The 19,684-nt window shown below is 40.0% G+C and overlaps 1 protein-coding gene across 1 annotated transcript in view; it reads right to left on the bottom strand.

Annotated features, from left to right (window-relative positions):
- The window catches only part of LOC119782875 (kinase non-catalytic C-lobe domain-containing protein 1), a 56,987-nt gene extending 37,850 nt beyond the window's left edge, over positions 1-19,137 (bottom strand). The window contains 5 exon segments of the mRNA XM_038284058.1: positions 968-1,085; positions 1,812-1,958; positions 3,334-3,392; positions 9,981-10,179; positions 18,652-19,137. Coding sequence (XP_038139986.1) covers positions 968-1,085; positions 1,812-1,958; positions 3,334-3,392; positions 9,981-10,179; positions 18,652-18,753 — 625 coding nt within the window. The 5' untranslated portion in view covers positions 18,754-19,137.
- Between the last annotated feature and the right edge of the window lie 547 nt (positions 19,138-19,684).

Genomic DNA, 19,684 nt, shown 5'->3' with positions numbered 1-19,684 from the left:
AACATCTACAGTGAAGAGGAGGCTGCGGGATTCTGGGCTTCAGGGCAGAGTGGCAATGAAAAAGCCATATCTTAGACTGGCCAATAAAAGAAAAAGATTAAGATGAACACAGACATTGGACAAAGGAAGACTGGAAAAAAGTGTTGTGGATGGATAAATCCAAGTTTGAGGTGTTTGGATCGATCACAAAGAAGAACGTTTGTGAGACGCAGAAAAAAATGAAAAGATGCTGGAAGAATGCCTGATGCCATCTGTTAAGCATGGTGGAGGTAATGTGATGGTCTGGGGTTGCTTTGGTGCTGGTAAGGTGGGAGATTTGTACAGGGTAAAAGGGATTCTGAATAAGGAAGGCTATCACTCCATTTTGCAATGCCATGCCATACCCAGTGGACAGCGCTTGATTGGAGCCAATTTCATCCTACAACAGGACAATGACCCTAAACACACCTCCAAATTGTGCAAGAACTATTTAGAGCAGAAGCAGGCAGCTGGTATTCTATCGGTAATGGAGTGGCCAGCGCAGTCACCAGATCTGAACCTGATTGAGCTGTTGTGGAAGCAGCTTGACCGTATGGTACGCAAGAAGTGCCCATCCAACCAATCCAATTTGTGGGAGCTGCTTCTGGAAGTGTGGTGTGCAATTTTTCCAGATTACCTCAACAAATTAGCAGATAGAATGCCAAAGGTCTGCAACGCTGTAATAGCTGCAAATGGAGGATTCATTGACGAAAGCAAAGTTTGATGTAAAAAAAAAAAATCTTATTTCAAATACAAATCATTATTTCTAACCTTGTCAATGTCTTGACTCTTCTATTCTTTTCTATTCATTTCACAATGTATGGTGGTGAATAAGTGTGACTTTTCAGGAAAACACAATTTGTTTGGGTGACCCCAAACTTTTTAACGGTAGTGTATGTATAACTAAATCCAAGTGATAAAGTTACCCTGGTATTATAAATATAGTAACCTTGAATGTTTGAAACCGATTCAATGGAGAGTACTCTTCGCCCGATTGAAGACAATTTCCGGCATACGGCTGCAGAAGAGGTATGAGATAGCTGCTCTTTCGCCAGCAACAGAATATCCTATGGAAAAATTAGATTTTTAAAGTTTGCAAAAATAAATCAATCCTTTGTCTTAATGTTTTTTTTTTTTTTTTGTAATCCTAATTTTGTAAAATTGGACATAAATTTACAACTATTTTATTTACTACTAACCTAGTAAATAAGCATTTAACTCACCATACGGTAAAAAGAAAACAAAATAAAAATAATTCCCGTTTTATTCTAATATGTAATCTGAGCTTCACTTTGTAACTCAAATGTTTTAAATTTTACTTTTTATTTTGCTGAAAAATAAAATCTCATAGGCTGATTTGGGCTTATATCACATTTGCACTTGGTTTGCTAAGCATCAGAGACTTAATACATTTAAATGTGCAGGGAAAAAAAAAACACACACACACAAACACACACATATAAATATATATATATATATATATATATATATATATATATATATATATATATATATATATATATATATATATATATATATATATATATATATATATATATATATATATATCTATATTTCGCCACAGTAATTTAAAAAAAACCTCTGTATAAGCCACTGCCTTCCATTAAGTTTTCCCTCTTGCATCACCAAAATCTTGATTATTCAGTTATTGTTCATTGATATTAACAGTGACACAACTTCTAAACTTCTTCTAAACTTGTGACTTTACCATTTTGCAGTAGCTGGAGTGAGGCATCTAATTATTCAATGCATTTCTGCTGATGTGTTTGTACCTCCAGCTCTGGTCTGTCCTCAGGCTTCTCTTCCTGCATCTGCTGCAACAGATTCTGAACTTCTTCTCCCAGTTCAGCCTCAAGCTCCGGCTCAATAACAAAGTTCAGTGCAGCAGAAAGCGTGGAGCCCAGGGAGTAAATATGGCCCTGCAGCCAATTAGAGAAAAAAACATATTTAAGTATTTGTGCCACGTGTCTTATTTATTTATTTTTTCTTTTATTTTCTCTTTTTTTCATGAAAGGATATGCAGAGGAAATACAGCCAACAGTAGATCTAAAGAATATTACATTTATTATCCTGTATAATAACTGTAATGTTTAGTTCTCATTAGTGTGTTATAAGCCTAGTGAATGGTTTGTCTGGAAATCTTGGTAAGAAATGTCATAATTACTTTTTGAAGAACTGCACATGCACAAGGCAATCTACAAGACCATCCTATCTGCTTTTCTAAAATAATCTCCCAAATACACCCTGATCTTATTTCTTTCTTCGGAGGCCTTATTCTTAGGCCCCGTCCACACGAAGACGAACCCTGGCCTAAACGCACAAATTTTTCACCAAACCAGCCTCTCATCCACACGAAGCCGGCGTTTCGGGGGTCTGTAAACGATCTTTATTTTATTCAGCCTTCAGAGTGGGAAGATTCTGAAACGCCGTTTTCGCGTTTCCATCTCTACGCTCTAACCGCATTTTTTTTTTTACACGCATGCGTCATAGCGTCGCCTCTCAACACGCACGCGCGACACATCACAACAACAATGGCGCCGTACTGTGTTGAATGGTTGCTGCTAATGCTACTCACCCTGCTGTCGGGCTTACAACAGAATCTTCTTCTTCTGGAATATCTCCAGGAAGAACAGAGCAATATCGACCACATAGTTCAGCACCTGAATTTGACTTAACCACGAAAATAGACCCGCAGGGCAACCATGTACAAATATTAGTGCGCATGCCCAACATTTCGTCGCTTATTTTTGCTTTGGCACCACAGCGCCATTTACAGGCCTGGCATACATTTTGCAGCGTTTTCATGCATTCGTGTGGACGCTCACATTTATTTTACGTCTCCGTCTTTACGGCAAATGTTTTGGAAAATATCAGCGTTTCGTGTTCGTTTTGACTTCGTGTGGCCTTAAACTTGTTAAAAGAAGACTGACCAGTATTCTTTTAATTTAGGATAATGTTATTCTTTGAAAATTTGCATAGAAATTCCACAGTGTTTAATATGCTGTGTCAAAGTGCATTGACTCTATTAGTTTTACAACAACTGGAGTAAGATATACGCTATATAGACAGATATTTTTAACACTAATTCAGATAAGGACCAAATGCACTCCGATTGGTGTTACATTTAAACTCTTAAAGTGTTACTTTAACACTGCAAAATTTACTGTGTATAGATATCAATCAATTCAGCATTGCGATCAATGCATTTAAAAATGACTACCTCTCTGAATTTGTTATTTTATTTATCAAGAAATGTATCTCATGTGTTCTGCTTTGATAGCACATTTCTCTTACCTCAAATGTGCTGCCAGTGTTGTCAAACTCCGGAGGGACGAAGGAGCAATCTGGATCATCTACAGGTTAAAAACAGCCAAAATCTGCTTATTTAAGCGTGTCTAAAATCTGTTCCACAACACTGTTACATACAACTTTTAATAGCAACAATATACAGTATAAATTAGAGATTTTTGCATGAAGCTATTTCAACCACTGAAGTCCAAATAGCAAGGGGAGCTGCTTTTAGTCATTTGCATAATTCATGTGTTACGGATAATCTCTGTATCAGGAGGATGTGAAACAGGGGACAGGATTGGGATGCATCCGTCCCGTTTTTCTTCTGAAATGGGTTAGTTTCATACTTGTTATAAAACGAACATTTAGGTAAATAGCAGCATTAAAATAAACACGTTGGGCTCACTTGAATTAGAAAAGGACTTGATGGGTCGGAGAAAAGGAGGAAGGAGTTGATGGAATGACAGAAGTAAAGTGGGTCATGATCGTTCTCCGTTTGTTCCAGCTCTAGGGTAAAAGGAGCTGAAATTTGTCTTTCGATTCATTTGCTTCAGTATATTGTTTTATTCATCAGATATCTTCTTTAGTTTTTTCACTTTGCTGTAATTTACCCCCTTCACGTTTACACAACTCTCATGTCTTTAACATCATTACCTCTCTCCTTTATTTATTCTGTTTGTCATTTTTCCTTACTTGCTTTAAAGTAGTTTACACTTCAAAGAACATGACTGAGTAAGATGTAGTCAAAGAAGCATTTGGAACCACTGCTGGCAGGAAAAAAATGTAACCATCTGGAATAGGCATCAAAGAGGAGACATAATCATATCCATTATTTGTGATATAGTTTTATCAGGGTAATGGTGAGTCATGTGTGCCTATGGCATTTTATAACAACATGTAGGTAGTGTTGAGCAATCCCACAGATTCAACACACTCTCTCCATCAGATCTCTCCCAAAGAGCACAGCAAGTAGGAGTTTCATCCAAAATGAAACAGCTTGCAATGTCAAGTCTCATGGGGAAAGTTAACAGCTAGCTGTTATCATCGCTGCATGATGAGTATCAGAGGACATTTTGTTGCTCTGACTCAATTTGTCCGATTTGAACACTGATGCAGCACCAACATACTCATACGGCCACGTCCCTGGTGTTACTGCAGTAATTAATCAGCTGAAATGAATGTCTTTGTGGTCGTCTGGTGTGCTGGTGAAACTCTGCACCGGTAAGGTCATTCTATGAGACAGTTTCAGAAGTTTAGCTCCTTTGTCTAAACTGAAAATGCACTTCCATATGTAAGCATATCTAACAGCAACCCCGGACAACGCCATTAGCCTGGAGGGGCTAGCTACTTTCCGCGCCGACAGAAACAAAGAACTCAGCGGTAAGAGCCGAGGAGGCGGACTCTGTGTTTACATCAATAACAACTGGTGTAAAAATGCTAGAATAGTCTCAAGTTTTTGCTCTCCGGACATAGAGCTTCTGACTGTTAGCTGCAGACCCTTTTACCTGCCCAGAGAGTTCACTGTTGTTACCATCACAGCGGTGTATGTCCCCCCCAGCGCTGATACAAAGGAGGCCATGAGTGTTCTCTATCGGACTGTCTCTGAGCTGCAATCTACACACACAGAGGGCGTTTTCATCATTGCTGGAGATTTTAATCAGGCGAATATGAAAACTGTTCTCCCTCATTTTTATCAACACGTGGATTTTGCTACTCGTGGAGAGAACACTCTGGACTTAGTTTATACAAACATAAAAGACGCATTCAGAGCAGCCCCCCGCCCCCACATCGGCTCCTCAGACCACCTTTCTGTGATGCTAATTCCTGCATACAGACCCCTGCTGATCAGAGCAAAACCTACAGTGAAGCAGGTGAGGGTCTGGACGGAGGGGGCCATGGATGCACTCCAGGACTGCTTTGAATGCTCTGAATGGGACATGTTCAAATCAGCAGCAACATATGACAACAAGATCAATGTTGATGAGTACGCCATGACTGTTTCAGCCTACATCAACCACTGCATCGAGGACGTCAGCACAACAAAGACCATCACCACCCGAGCCAACCAACGGCCCTGGATGACTGAGGAGGTCCGCCACGCGCTAAAAGCACGGAACTCAGCCTTCAAGTCTGGTGACAAGGAGGCACTGAGGACAGCTAGAGCCACCCTGAACCGTGCCATCAGGTTAGCAAAGCGGAACCATAACCAGAAAATCCAGCATCTGTTCCACGACGCCAACAACACCAGGAGCATGTGGCAAGGCATACGGGCGATCACAGACTACAACACGCCCCCTGCCCCGGTGGATGAAGTTGATGCTGACTTCCTAAACGGACTAAATAACTTCTTTGGGAGGTTTGAGGCACTAAATCGCACTCCAGCAGTGAAGGCTGTCCCACATCAGGAAGAGGAGGTTCTCTGCCTTGACACAGCCGACGTGTGGAAGACTCTGAGGAGGGTCAACCCGCGGAAGGCCCCAGGTCCCGACAACATACCTGGGCGGGTGCTCAAGGAGTGTGCAGGTCAGCTAGCTGGTGTCCTCACGGACATTTTTAACACCTCGCTGGAGCAAGCCACAGTGCCAGCATGCTTCAAGTCTGCCTCCATCATCCCAGTGCCAAAGAAACCTCAAGTCACCTGCTACAACGACTACCGGCCCGTCGCACTGACTCCCATCATGATGAAGTGCTTTGAAAGGCTGGTAAAGGAACACATCGTCTCCAGTCTCCCCCCAACACTCGACCCGTTCCAGTTTGCCTACCGGCGAAACCGCTCCACTGAGGACGCCATCTCCTCTGCTCTTCACCTGAGCCTGGCCCACCTGGAGGAGAAGAACACCCACGTGCGGATGCTGTTCCTGGACTTCAGTTCAGCGTTTAACACCATCATCCCACAGCACCTGGTGGGAAAGCTGGAACATCTGGGCTTCAACACACCCCTTCGAAACTGGCTGCTGGACTTCCTCACCAACAGACCTCAGTCAGTCCGGGTCGGTCAGAACACCTCTGATGTCATCACCCTCAGCACGGGCTCCCCTCAGGGCTGCGTCCTGAGCCCCCTGCTGTTCACCCTGATGACATATGACTGCGTCCCCAGGTTCACCACCAATCACATCGTGAAGTTTGCGGACGACACCACGGTGGTGGGCCTCATCAGGGACGACAACGACCGGGACTACAGAGAGGAGGTGGAGCAGCTGGTGGACTGGTGCAGTGAAAACAGTCTGATCCTGAACGTGGAGAAGACGAAGGAGATCATCGTCGACTTCAGGAAAAACCGCCCCCACCATGCTCCACTGCTCATCAACAGCTCAGCTGTGGAGGTGGTCAGCAGCACAAAGTTCCTGGGGGTGCACATCACGGACAACCTCACCTGGACTGTAAACACTTCATCTCTAGTGAAGAGGGCACAGAAGCGCTTGTACTTTCTGCGGAGGATGAGGAGAGCCCGCCTGCCCCCGCCCATCCTCACAACCTTCTACAGAAGCACCATAGAGAGCGTTCTGACCAGCTGTCTCTCTCTGTGGTGTGGAGGCTGCAGAGCTTCTGACTGGAAGAATGTGAGGAGGGTGGTGAGGACAGCGGAAGGAATCATTGGGGCTCCTCTTCCCTCCATTAAGGACATTTCATCACAGCGCTGTGTGTCCCGAGCCCGTAATATCATCAAAGACCCCTCACACCCCCACCATGGACTGTTCTCCCTGCTGCCCTCTGGAAAGAGGTTCCGCAGCATCCGCTGCAGATCCACCAGGTTGTGCAACAGCTTCTTCCCCACTGCCATCAGACTGTTGAACCTTTGATCCACAATCCGAACTCTGCACCTATTGCACATTATCGGGCATCAAATGCTGCTGAACTTTTAACTTTTAGCCCTTTAAATTGTTCATCTCATTGTATTTTTCAATAACGCATTTTTTGCACAAATGCCATTTTGCACTGAACCACTGCAACTTGCACACTGTCTCTTATCCTCTGCACTGTTCACACTTTGACCACTGCTGCACTTTTTGTATTTTTCTATAACTCGTGCCATTGTGAAATATCAATGCAACGTTCATAAGCTGTATGTAACGCAATTTCGTTCTGTATGCACCCTGTGCATACAAAATGACAAATAAAGAAGTCTAAGTCTAAGTCTAAGTCTAAGCAGCACTGAGTATTAAATTGGCGATCTCCCATTTTCAACATCCTCCAGCAGAGCCAATGCATTAATCGAGTACTATTATGCTGTCAAAACCGTTACCTTGAAAACAAGATAAATTGTTCCTCTTGCAGGAGGTGGGCAGATGCATCGGCATAGATACAGAACTGTTTTGGACCAGTGAAGTGCAGTGACATGTATGACATCAACCCAAAAACCAGAGGCCACAAGGCTGAAGTAAAACCAACAGGGGTGCACTGGTTATAGCTGTTCCTACATGTTCCTCCGGACTGGATTTGGTAAAAGTTTGATTCATCAGTTAACTCTGCTAGTTGTGAAACAAATCAAAAATGTGATGTGTTGCTGCTGCTACTGCTGACGCATCGGCTAAAAGCTTGACATGGGATGCAGGAGCCAGTTGTTTGAACCAATCAGTAGGAAGAATTGTACTGAATGTCCCTCCCTTTTGCAAACCCTTTCAACAGGAGGCTTTCCAGAGGGATAGTGTGTAGAATTCAAAGTGAACTAGAGGCATCCATCTGGCTTATGCCAGGTTATCACAACGGTATTTAAATATTTAAAATAATTTAAACTGCCTGATAAACCTTTTTTATTTATTGAAAAAACATATAGCTCATACTGGTTTAGGATCAGATAAATTCAACCTACCAATTAAATGGAATTATGATGCATTCTGGCTTCACTTCCTCATCTGATATGTTTCAGCAGTTTTCTGTTCCTTCAAAATGTGGGTACTCCATATGCATGGTTCACAGTAGGTGTTAGGGATCACACAGTTTGACGGCAGGTTTGATTTTCATAGCTCATTACATTTATGTTTAAGGTGGCATACACAGCTTTCAGACCCAGTTTTGTGTGCATTCAGGATTGATAAATGTAAACTCAGTGCTGAAAGACTCAAGGCCAGGATCTAAATCCAACAATGCTGCTAACAAAACTGTCTGAATATTCTGTCCCTTCCATCCACATCTCATGCAGCACATTTTAAAAGTGACTTCCTAGGGTCAAAAATTTTGAGAGGAACCTAACATTGTAGATGGAGTGCGGCGTGACAGATTGTGCCCTCAGAACTACATGATTGTGGTGCAGGGGTTTAAAATTGATGATGAGTTTAGAAAAGTGGGACTTGCACGGCTACTGCTTGGATGGTATGCAGGCTATTTTTGAGAGGACTAACTCTCATGTGAAAGTAAAAATGCTGGTCAGGCCTGAAGCAGATACTAAGAGAATTTTAGTGTTCTGATTGAATTACAGTTTTCTTTACAAGGGCTCAGTCACGCCTGACGGGAATTACAGGAAAACTTTCTAAATCAATACATGGAGTCTGACATTTTAAGCATTCACACACTTTTATAAAACAACGTGTCTTTTGACTTCCTCCTCCTTACTGGTAATATCAGCACATACATCTTAATAAATAAAAACGTAACCAGCAAAACCTGGTCACAATAGTTTGCATAAAGCATAATTTTGTTATGCATTTACCCCAAGTTTGGTGTTTCAAACATAATTTAATTAAACTTCAGTGAATTCTCTGCCACCATATGCTTGTAATTTGGATTCAATTAGCCTATATCCAATGTAAATGAATATATTTACCATAAGCTACAAGCTAGAATAAAGGTTTTACATAACATAATTCGTAGAGAAACAAAACAGCCAACATGCAGTATTATAACTATTGATAAAGGGAGTTTAACCCTAAAGACACCTTTCCTTCCATATCTAACAAATAAAAAATCCAGAACAATAAAATCGGAAAACACAAAAGAATTTCAGCCCATAAAAAAACACTCAAGATCCTCTATTTGTGCTATTTCTGCTTTTTTTAATCCAAAAGCTGTGCTGTAGTACTCTAACAGGTAATATCTTTGCTATACAGTCTGCTAGTATAAATAGATGACTAAGCAATGCAGTATGACAGCCAAAAGGCTTTATCCAAGCTGTTGCCACAACAACTATTCCCATGGCAACCACCTTTCATCGAATCAATACTTATCAATTTCTGACATCTCAAAGCTGGGCATGGAATGGGTTGATGCAGCAGAACAGAGTACAACAGGTCATTTCCAGATGTTTCTGATGTAAAAGGAATTTAGAATGAACTAAAGAATGTAAAATCAGAATGCAAAGATTGTTTTTTTTTACACAATGTGTTTATGGATATGTTTAGCCCCCATGTAAATCTAAAAGAAATATGGGTTAGTGGTTTATTCAATGGAAAACTGGATTTTAAATGAGACAAAACCACATTTAGACTCCTTGTTCTGCAGTTATGTAATTTTGGAATGAAGCTTATTTCTTGTGTAAGTGTTATGCATTAACAAGCATGTAGGATTTAACAGCCCACATGTTGGCTCCTCTACAGTTGGAAGCTATATCCAGTATGTGAGTAGGATTTATCTAGAAAACTTAACATTTTTCAAAGAAGGTATGTGTAAAGAGCATCACTATGTGCAAAGAATATTTCTGTGTTTCGTTGACTCACCGCTAAGCTGCTCCATGAAACAAACATTCCCATGAGCGTTGAAGGCCAGAGTGTCTGGTGTTATGCAGAGGGTGTAGAAGAGGTGGGAGGGTCTGATGCTCTGTAGGGCCAAAACACACTCTGCACAAACGGCCCACACCTCCTCCTCACTAATGCAGCTGTCCCGCAAAGAGAGAATGTCGGCCAGAGAAACATTTTCCTGTTGGGGTAAACAGATATACAGGCATGTTCCGGTAAACATAAAGAGTAGGACAGAATGAGCTTAAACTGAGACAACCACGCTTTTACTCAATTATTCTGAAACCATTTCAGCAAATCTCCAAAAGACCTAATCTGTTCTTTCAGAAATTGCCCACAGCAGCTGGCCCTGTGACATGCATTTGAGTAATTCTTGTTTGGTTTCTTTGTTGTAGTCCGAGCAGTCATCGCTGCACTAGACCACATTTACAACTCCCCTCAGATTTGGTTTGGTTGTTCTGTTTTTGGGACGAACCAGTGTTTGTCTGAGTGTGTTGATGGCTTTGAAATTCCCTGGTATGTTGTTTTTAGAGAAAATCCTCCTGAGTTTCTCAGGAAATCGACACTTGTGAACTTATAATGTTTTTTTTTTTTGCAGCTCTGTTTTCTCCTCTGTGTTGGATGCAATGTTTGTTCTTCTTGGTACTTTTTTTTAAATTGTTTGCCGACTTTAAAAATACCCAGTTTTTAAGTCTGAGTCAACAGAATTAACAAATAATCCTTGGTAGGTCTCAAAAGATCAAAAGTTAATTAAAAAAACAATTTAGGCCTATTTTGTAGTTGCCATGACCCTGATGACTGAGAATTTGCACAGTCATACAAAAAATAGAATTCAACGCTAAGCTAACAGCCATGTTTCTAAACCTTTCTTTGATGCTACCTAAAGCATAACTGAAAACACAAATGAAAACTAAAAAGTTAGTGTCTATGCTGTTGGTTACTCTGCTTTCACATTGATCTTTGTAAACATATTTTTGTTAAACTAAGTATAAACAGCTTTGAAAGAAAAGCTAATATTGATGCTCAAGTAGCACAGTAAATATTAAAACTTAGATTTAGAGTTCCTCCACGGTGTACCGAATAAACTACAAACTCTTAAAAACTTCAAAGCTCAAAAATTGGTTCTGCTTAATACTTGACATATGCAAAATGTATTACTTTTGAAATCTTAGTTCCAATTTCATAATACCAATACCTAATATAATATGTAGGTTCTGATCCTGTTTTGAAATGTTGGACCAAGACTTTGTTTATTTAGCTGTTTGTTGTTTCATTAAGTTTTCGCATGCCACAAGACAAAATTCAATAAAGGAGCAGTGAATCTTCTGCTTTGTGCAGATTTCTTGGATTCCAATCTGAACCTGACCCGAATCGTTAACACATGCACCATATCCCTCCATTATTTTATCTTCTTTCTTAATTTTAATGTTTATGATAATAAGAATATAATCTTAAAGAACATCTGACTCTCCAACATCAGAACTGCACACCAGATATGATGTCATTGAGTCCCGTCTGCTGGCAGGATTAGCTGAGTGCTGAAGGCTGTGGCAGCAAACAGTAGACAGCAGTCAGAAAGCACCCTATGTTTTACTGAAAATTAGAGTATAATTTATAAAATAAAAGGCACTGAAAGCTCAGTTGTATTTAAAACAGCTTTTATAGATAAAGTCCTGCACACTGCACTGGACACTCTTTCAGATTTACATAAATACCAAATAAAAGCTTCTGCTTTGCAGGGGTGACCCTGAGCCACATATAAATAATTTTGTTCTTATTTTAGACATTAGCTAAGCTCCCTATTTGGACTTTTGAAAAAAACTTATTTTGGGTGTTTTTAAGCAGACCTTGCCAAATGAGGGGGAAAAAATGCCCCTGATCTTTTTCTGTTCTGATGTAAAACAACGAAATCTAAAATCAAACAAATATTGATTTTGATTTATCTTCCAACTTTATTACATTTCAGTGGTACAAACACGTAATAAAACTCCAGGTTGGTGTGTTCATATGTTTGAGTAGGTGGGCAAATCCCAGCGAAAATGCATAATGGCTAGTATTTTGCAACATCAACGCTCTTTGTTATGATGATGATGTGTGAACATGAGACAAAGCGGTTCTCCTTCATTGCCAGGATGTTCAGAAAAACAACTTTTTTATGATTTTTCATTCTCTGAAGCTGCAAAATTATGAACAAGATATTTTGTGAGAAATTATGTTCCCTGACAGCAATCAACTGATTATTTGAGGCTGAAGAAACAATGAATAAGCAGTGGTGGAAAGGAACCCTACTTTTTTTACTGAAAATTTAAATAATATTTAAATAAAAATGAGAAAAAACGGAGAGGCTGAAACGTCTGTGTTCGAAATATTGTTTTCGAATTCTCATCAGGCTCCAGTTCCCCCAAACTTCTTTCACAATACAATCCCTTTGTTAATGTTCCATTATTGTTTTCCATCCATCCATCCATTTTCTGACACGCTTAATCCCAAGTGGGGTCGCGAGGGGTGCTGGTGCCTATCTCCAACTGTCCACGGGCGAGAGGCGGGGTACACCCTGAACAGGTCGCCAGTCCATCGCAGAGCAACACAGAGACAAACAGGACAAACAAACATTCACGCCCACACTCACACCTAAGGAGAGGAATTCCTTGTAGAGGAATTCCACCAATTTAAGATCTAAATTTTAGCTCAGGCCTCAAGGAGTCTTTTACTTGACCAAGTCAAAAAAAAAATCTATCATTTTAATTGAATATAACTACATCATTAGTATCGCCGGATCTGTTACTAGAATGATTGATGAGCCGCCAGCGGATTGATCAGTTGATAACTGATCTGTAAAAAGAAAATAACTTAATGTACAGGAAAATGTAGAGGGGGAAGGCAAAAATATTTATATAATAATAACAAGGTTCCCCATTTATTAGGAGGCAAAAATTATTATTCATAAGTCCCTTTAGCGCAGCCCCTGCTCTGCTACAGCACTGGGTGGGACAAACACATGAAATGTGTCCCATAAGAGTCTGTCTTCTTTTGTTGGCAGCAACATTCAGAAGTAGCAACAATAAGAAGAAGGGGGCAGGAGAGTACAGCAAGGAGTGGGTGGGGTAACCAGTGCTGGTAGAGGGAATGAGAAACTGAAAATCCTGGTAACTCTATTGTTAAAACTATTAAATTACTTGAAAAAAAAAAAAAAAAAAAAAATATATATATATATATATATATATATATATATATATATATATATATATATATATATATATATATATATATATATATACACTCACCGGCCACTTTATTAGGTACACCTGTCCAACTGCTCGTTAACACTTAGTTTCTAAGCAGCCAATCACATGGCGGCAACTCAGTGCATTTAGGCATGTAGACATGGTCAAGACAATCTCCTGCAGTTCAAACCGAGCATCAATATGGGGAAGAAAGGTGATTTGAGTGACTTTGAACGTGGCATGATTGTTGGTGCCAGAAGGGCTGGTCTGAGTATTTCAGAAACTGCTGATCTACTGGGATTTTCACGCACAACCATCTCTAGGGTTTACAGAGAATGGTCCGAAAAAGAAAAAACATCCAGTGAGCGGCAGTTCTGTGGGCGGAAATGCCTTGTTGATGCCAGAGGTCAGAGGAGAATGGCCAGACTGGTTCGAGCTGATAGAAGGGCAACAGTGACTCAAATAACCACCCGTTACAACCAAGGTGGGCAGAAGAGCATCTCTGAACGCACAGTACCTCGAACTTTGAGGCAGATGGGCTACAGCAGCAGAAGACAACACCGGGTGCCACTCCTTTCAGCTAAGAACAGGAAACTGAGGCTACAATTTGCACAAGCTCATGGAAATTGGACAATAGAAGATTGGAAAAACGTTGCCTGGTCTGATGAGTCTCGATTTCTGCTGCGACATTCGGATGGTAGGGTCAGAATTTGGCGTCTACAACATGAAAGCATGGATCCATCCTGCCTTGTATCAACGGTTCAGGCTGGTGGTGGTGGTGTCATGGTGTGGGGAATATTTTCTTGGCACTCTTTGGGCCCCTTGGTACCAATTGAGCATCGTTGCAACGCCACAGCCTACCTGAGTATTGTTGCTGACCATGTCCATCCCTTTATGACCACAATGTACCCAACTTCTGATAGCTACTTTCAGCAGGATAATGCGCCATGTCATAAAGCTGTAATCATCTCAGACTGGTTTCTTGAACATGACAATGAGTTCACTGTACTCAAATGGCCTCAACAGTCACCAGATCTCAATCCAATAGAGCATCTTTGGGATGTGGTGGAACGGGAGATTCGCATCATGGATGTGCAGCCGACAAATCTGCGGCAACTGTGTGATGCCATCATGTCAATATGGACCAAACTCCCTGAGGAATGCTTCCAGCACCTTGTTGAATCTATGCCACCAAGAACTGAGGCAGTTCTGAAGGCAAAATGGGGTCCAACCCGTTACTAGCATGGGGTACCTAATAAAGTGGCCGGTGAGTGTATATATATATATATATATATATGCTATGTAATACATAGCAGAAGTGAAATAAAATATTAAAGATTGTTTTCACAAAGAAAAAAAAACTGTCAAGAGCTATCACTAAAAACATGGTTTCTGCAAATTCTGATTTCTAAATGTTTAGTTCAATAAGAAGTCATTATTGCTTTTCAGCATAGCTATTTAGAAAATATTAAAACTAACTCTAGAATATAAAGAGGAACAAAGAAAATCCTAAATTAGACATTGACAACAATGTTTTAGAAATATTTAGATTTCAACTGCTTTGATATACAAAGAACCTAGAAACAATGGCCCAATTTAATAACCAGGTGTGGGAAATCCAGTATTCTCTGCCTTGGCCAAAATCTGTTCTACTAAGAAAAATGGTGCACATACATTAAGTGCATATACACACCAGTAGACATCATTGAACCTACAAAAACAGACTGAACACACTACATCATCTGTGATCTATTACCCAATTGCCCCATTTCCTCTGGCGAGTTAGATAATGTAGAAGTCTGGTTACAACAGGATCTTCTGTAGGCTCAGAACACAAAAGCTGGCCATCACACAAACACAGGGGTGGATGGTTGGAGTGTGAAGTGTGTCACGAAGCAATCACTTGCAGTTCCTTCGTCAAGCACTTGAACATGTATTTCACACTTTGTACAACACTGGAAAAAAGAACATCTCAAAAGTCAGCTATATTTAAAATCCTACACCCCTGTTCTTCTCTGGAAACCATTTAATAACATTTTATTATAGATAAAGGATCATGTGGAACATTTTCATTGGGGGAAAGATGCAGCTGGTTGTTAGAAAATGTCAAATTTGTGTGATCAAATTGTGCAGAGAAAATTACAGGGCAGAGAAGAAGTACTTCATGCAGGAGCAGCATCCCCAGAAATAGACAGTTTCCCATGAGAATAGTGCAGGGGAACACTAGTCTCTCTCTCAGCTCGCTCATGTTAAATGTGCTAGCCTATTTAACATGGGTTCTAACATTGCACCCATTACGGACTCCTAATCTTTGAACTTTGGAAGTGAGAAGATAAGAGAACCCAGTGATTTTGGGGTATTTTTTTCAACACAAAACTCATCTGTAAGTTTGACATTCCTAAAGTTTGTCCTACTTTAGGTTAGGGCAAAGAGCTATTTTAAGTGGGATAGCTTAAGACCATATATCCCTATAGGATAAAGCTAAAATGGAAAATACTTGTGAGTGAGTTTACAAACTAAACTCATGGCAAAGCAATCTTGTTCTTAATTCTGTTTGTGTCAAGTACAGAAAATAAATAATCAGTCAGACCTCTGACATTTTATGTCTAATGGTCTCAAAGCACTTGCCAGATGTAATAACACAACAGTAAGATTTTTATTTGCACGGCTGATAGCGCTTCTCCTTAAAGCAACACCAGGTAAATTGACCCATGCTTAATTTCAGATATATTAAATGGTTTCCAGGTCAATACTCTATAAAGAACTTGGCGCATACTGATACTTCATACTGACTACCTCTTTCAAAACTGTCTTTGTAGCTTAGAGGTAACTTGAAATTCAAGTGTTTTGTCTGTGTGGGATGTTCTGGAGTGGATAAAGAACTATTTAAGAAGCAGGCAACAATTTATGAAAATGGATATCATCAGTTGTCATGATTAGACATTACTGTACTTGTGGTTTCCAAAAATATATCCAAGTATTATTGATTGTGTTGGCCTAACCTCAGTGTAATTTTGACAATTTTTAATGTACTGAGCCGTTGTGCTGAAAAGCATTGAATAGATGTCAGTTAAAGTGCTGGCACGCAGATAAAAATATCAAAGTAGCAGCACAAATTTAAGAGTAGCGGGCAGCTGCACTGAAATATCCTGGCTAGAACGCTGATATATATATATATATATATATATATATATATATATATATATATATATGACCCTCATTCAGAGGGTCAATTTTGAGTCATGTGACCCAGTAAACGTGACAAACTGGATCCCTGGCAGAAATTTCCTGTAGAATACAGTACCAAACCTGTGCAGAATATAATAGAAATGTTTTTTTACACCAATCCAAACTAAACATAAAAGCTAAGTTGATAGAAGAAAAAAAATCAACATTGAGTATATGTCTGTTAACGGTCCCACAGGTTTGAAAGTATAAAAACAGAATCATGAATGCCAACAGATTCTGAACTGTAGTTTACAAGTAATCTAAATGCTGTTCAAATAGCACTTTCTTAAAAGTCTTCAACAGATCCAAAATGCTGCAGCCAGAGTTCTGATAAAAATTAAAAACGGAGATCATATCTCTCCTATCTTAGCTTCTCTTCACTGGATTCCTGGTAAATTTAAAATCCTCCTTCTCACATATAAAGCCTTAAATGGCCAAGCTCCATCTTATATGACATATATGATTGTTCCTTATGTTCCTAATAGAGCACTTTGCTCTAAACCTGTAGGTTTACTAGTGGTTCCTAGAATTTCTAAAAGTAGAATGGGAAGCAGATCTTTTAGTTATCAGGCTCCTCTCCTGTGGAACCAACTACCAGTTTTAGTCCGTGAGGCAGACACCATGTCTACTTTTAAGGATAGGCTGAAAACTTTCCTTTTTGATAAAGCTTATAGTTAGAGTGGCTCAGGTTATCCTGAGCTATTTCTATAGTTATGCTGCTATAGGTTTAGACTGCTGGAGGACATAGGGACCCCTTTTCCTAATTCTGCTTGATTCTATCTCTAATCTCCCATGCTGCAGTCTACAGTATTTGTTAGTTCAACCTTTAACTTTAATCTCTCTCTTTTTTCCTCATCATAGTAGCTTCATCTGGTCTGCTCCTCTTTGGCTGTGACAGCATCCCGGAGAGAAATATCAGCTGTGCTGCTGCCATCAACACATTTCTTCATAGATGTTGGAGTTTGGCCAGTTTTTCAGTGTAGTCATTTTCCTCGATTTTGACTGGCTGGATGTGCTCTTTTCGTCTTCTGACATGGGAGCCGGCTCAGAACTCATCTGCCTGGCTGTGTGTTTCCTGGACGGGGCCGCCTGTGGAGCTTGTTGACAGTTATCTTTTGTATCTTTGCTTCTTTCTGTATCTCTGTTTCTGTCTCCTTGAACCCCAGTCGGCCTCGGCAGATGGTCACTCAAACTGAGTATGGTTCTGCTGAAGCCTTTTTCCTGTTAAAAAGGAGCTTTCCTCTCCACTGTCACTACAAGTATGCTTGGTGTGAGGGATTGCTTTCGAGTCAATGAGTCGATGCAATCAACTGGTTTTCCTTTAGATAAAAAAACTTTCAACCAATCTGAATGTATGATGTGGTTGAATTGTCTCTATAAAGTGCCTTCAGATGATGTGTTTTAATTATGTATCCCACAAACTTTTACTATGGCTTAAGTTTCCTTACCGGTCTGCGATATTTGGATATGTTAAATCATGTTTCTCTCTGGCTTTTGACAAAGTTCGTAATGTTTAGTTTCGTGTTTTTATTCTTGCTTTTTCTTATTTGTTTTACATGTATCATTTTTAATGAGCTGTTATTGTTTTCATTTTTTCCACTTTTTTGTATTTGTTACCTTTTTAGGTTGTGTTTGGCTTACTGATTTATACTTCAAATGCTATAAAAAAAAACATATTTGTTATCTAACAATTAAAATGAAGCCTATATCTGCTATACATCCATTGTTGTGGCTCTTAAGGCTCTTACTTCAACTCCAGTCCACATTTTCTGAATCTTTACCATTTAATGTTTTTTGGATAACTCAGCAATCCTCTTTGTGACTCTGTGCGCCATAAAGTTTCTTTTAAAACTGTTTTAGTTGTAAATTTAAATATATGAAATTAGTAGATATAAACACTTTAAATATATAAATCTGTTTTAAAATAAGCTAAAGTAAGTCTATATCAGTTTCACTTTATTGGCTGAATCAACTTTTTTTTTTTTTTGACAGCAAAGTCTAAATCTAAACTTATTCTGACTTTATTTTCTCACTGAAAATTTATCGAGACAATGACCATAGATAATATTAAGAAAATATAAGAAAACCAAACCTTTAAAAAAACTATATAACGTTTACTTTAGTAACAGCAGCCGAGAATATTTTTTATTATTATTCTTAAATACCATCCAAATCTATTTCTATCAAATCTAAAGCCTTACCTCATCTTCCAGCAGTGGGGGGAGATGCTCCAGATTATAATATCCATCTCTTTCCTCAGTTTTCTCCCAGTGCGTGACAGCATCACTCCCGGAAGTCTCCATTGCACCAACTTTATTCCCCCAAGAAGCGCAGGGATTTGCGCAGCGACGTCTGAGCTCTCATAACACCGTCTGTTCTTTTTCTGAGGAACTTAAAAGCTTGCTGCCGATCGACTACCTCTGCGGGTCACTGGCATCCAACTGAGCAATGACCGAAAGAGGGAAAGTGCAGCAATGCGCCCTCACTGTCTGCCTGCAGCGCGCTGCTGCGCCTGCCATCCGCTGGTGGGGGGCGCTGGGCGGCCGGGCTCTGAGGCTGCCACGGATACAACACCTCCTCACAATAAAGCCCAAACACTCAGTTTTATCTTGAGCTTGGATGGATCTTCCCTTGCATTTGCAGGTGCCAGAGGAGGCGGAGAGGAGGACGATGCAGCCTGGATGCCACAGTTGGCTCCTCGCCCCCGCTCACAGTAGCCTCCAGTTTGAATGACTCATATTTATCACTTAAACCATATTATCTCCTGCCTTCCAGAGGTGTTATTAGATATACATACTTATTTTAAAGCATACTTGTTTCCCCCCCATCAGAGGTTCCTAGATTACCCTAAAATTGTACTCAAGTAACAGCACTGCCTCAGCATTGACTTAAGCCAATTTTTAAACTAAGTAAAAGTAAAAATGGGCAAAACTCAGATACAGGGGAGGATCTAGGATTCTCGGAGATCAGGGGCTTAGCCCCGAGGGGGAAGATGAGAGAGTAGACTTTCTTCTAAATCCCGTTCTAATGTAAAATATGACAGATTACTGGATTAAAGAAATTTCTACTATACTACATGCTATCACAAATAACAATTCCCTCTCCATTACATGGGAAGAGATGAATTCACCTGCAAGTCTTTAACTGTGTTTATCCCTCTCTTCATCAACAGCAAACTCTGTGGATTTGGTCAAATTTGATCATTATTTGCCAAAGTTATCAGAGGGAAATCAT

Source organism: Cyprinodon tularosa, unplaced genomic scaffold (genome assembly GCF_016077235.1).
Source record: "Cyprinodon tularosa strain WSP-4 unplaced genomic scaffold, ASM1607723v1 ctg199, whole genome shotgun sequence".
NCBI lineage: Eukaryota > Metazoa > Chordata > Actinopteri > Cyprinodontiformes > Cyprinodontidae > Cyprinodon > Cyprinodon tularosa.
The sequence above is the reverse complement of the archived record's forward strand: the minus strand, read 5'-3'. Positions and strand labels throughout refer to the sequence as shown.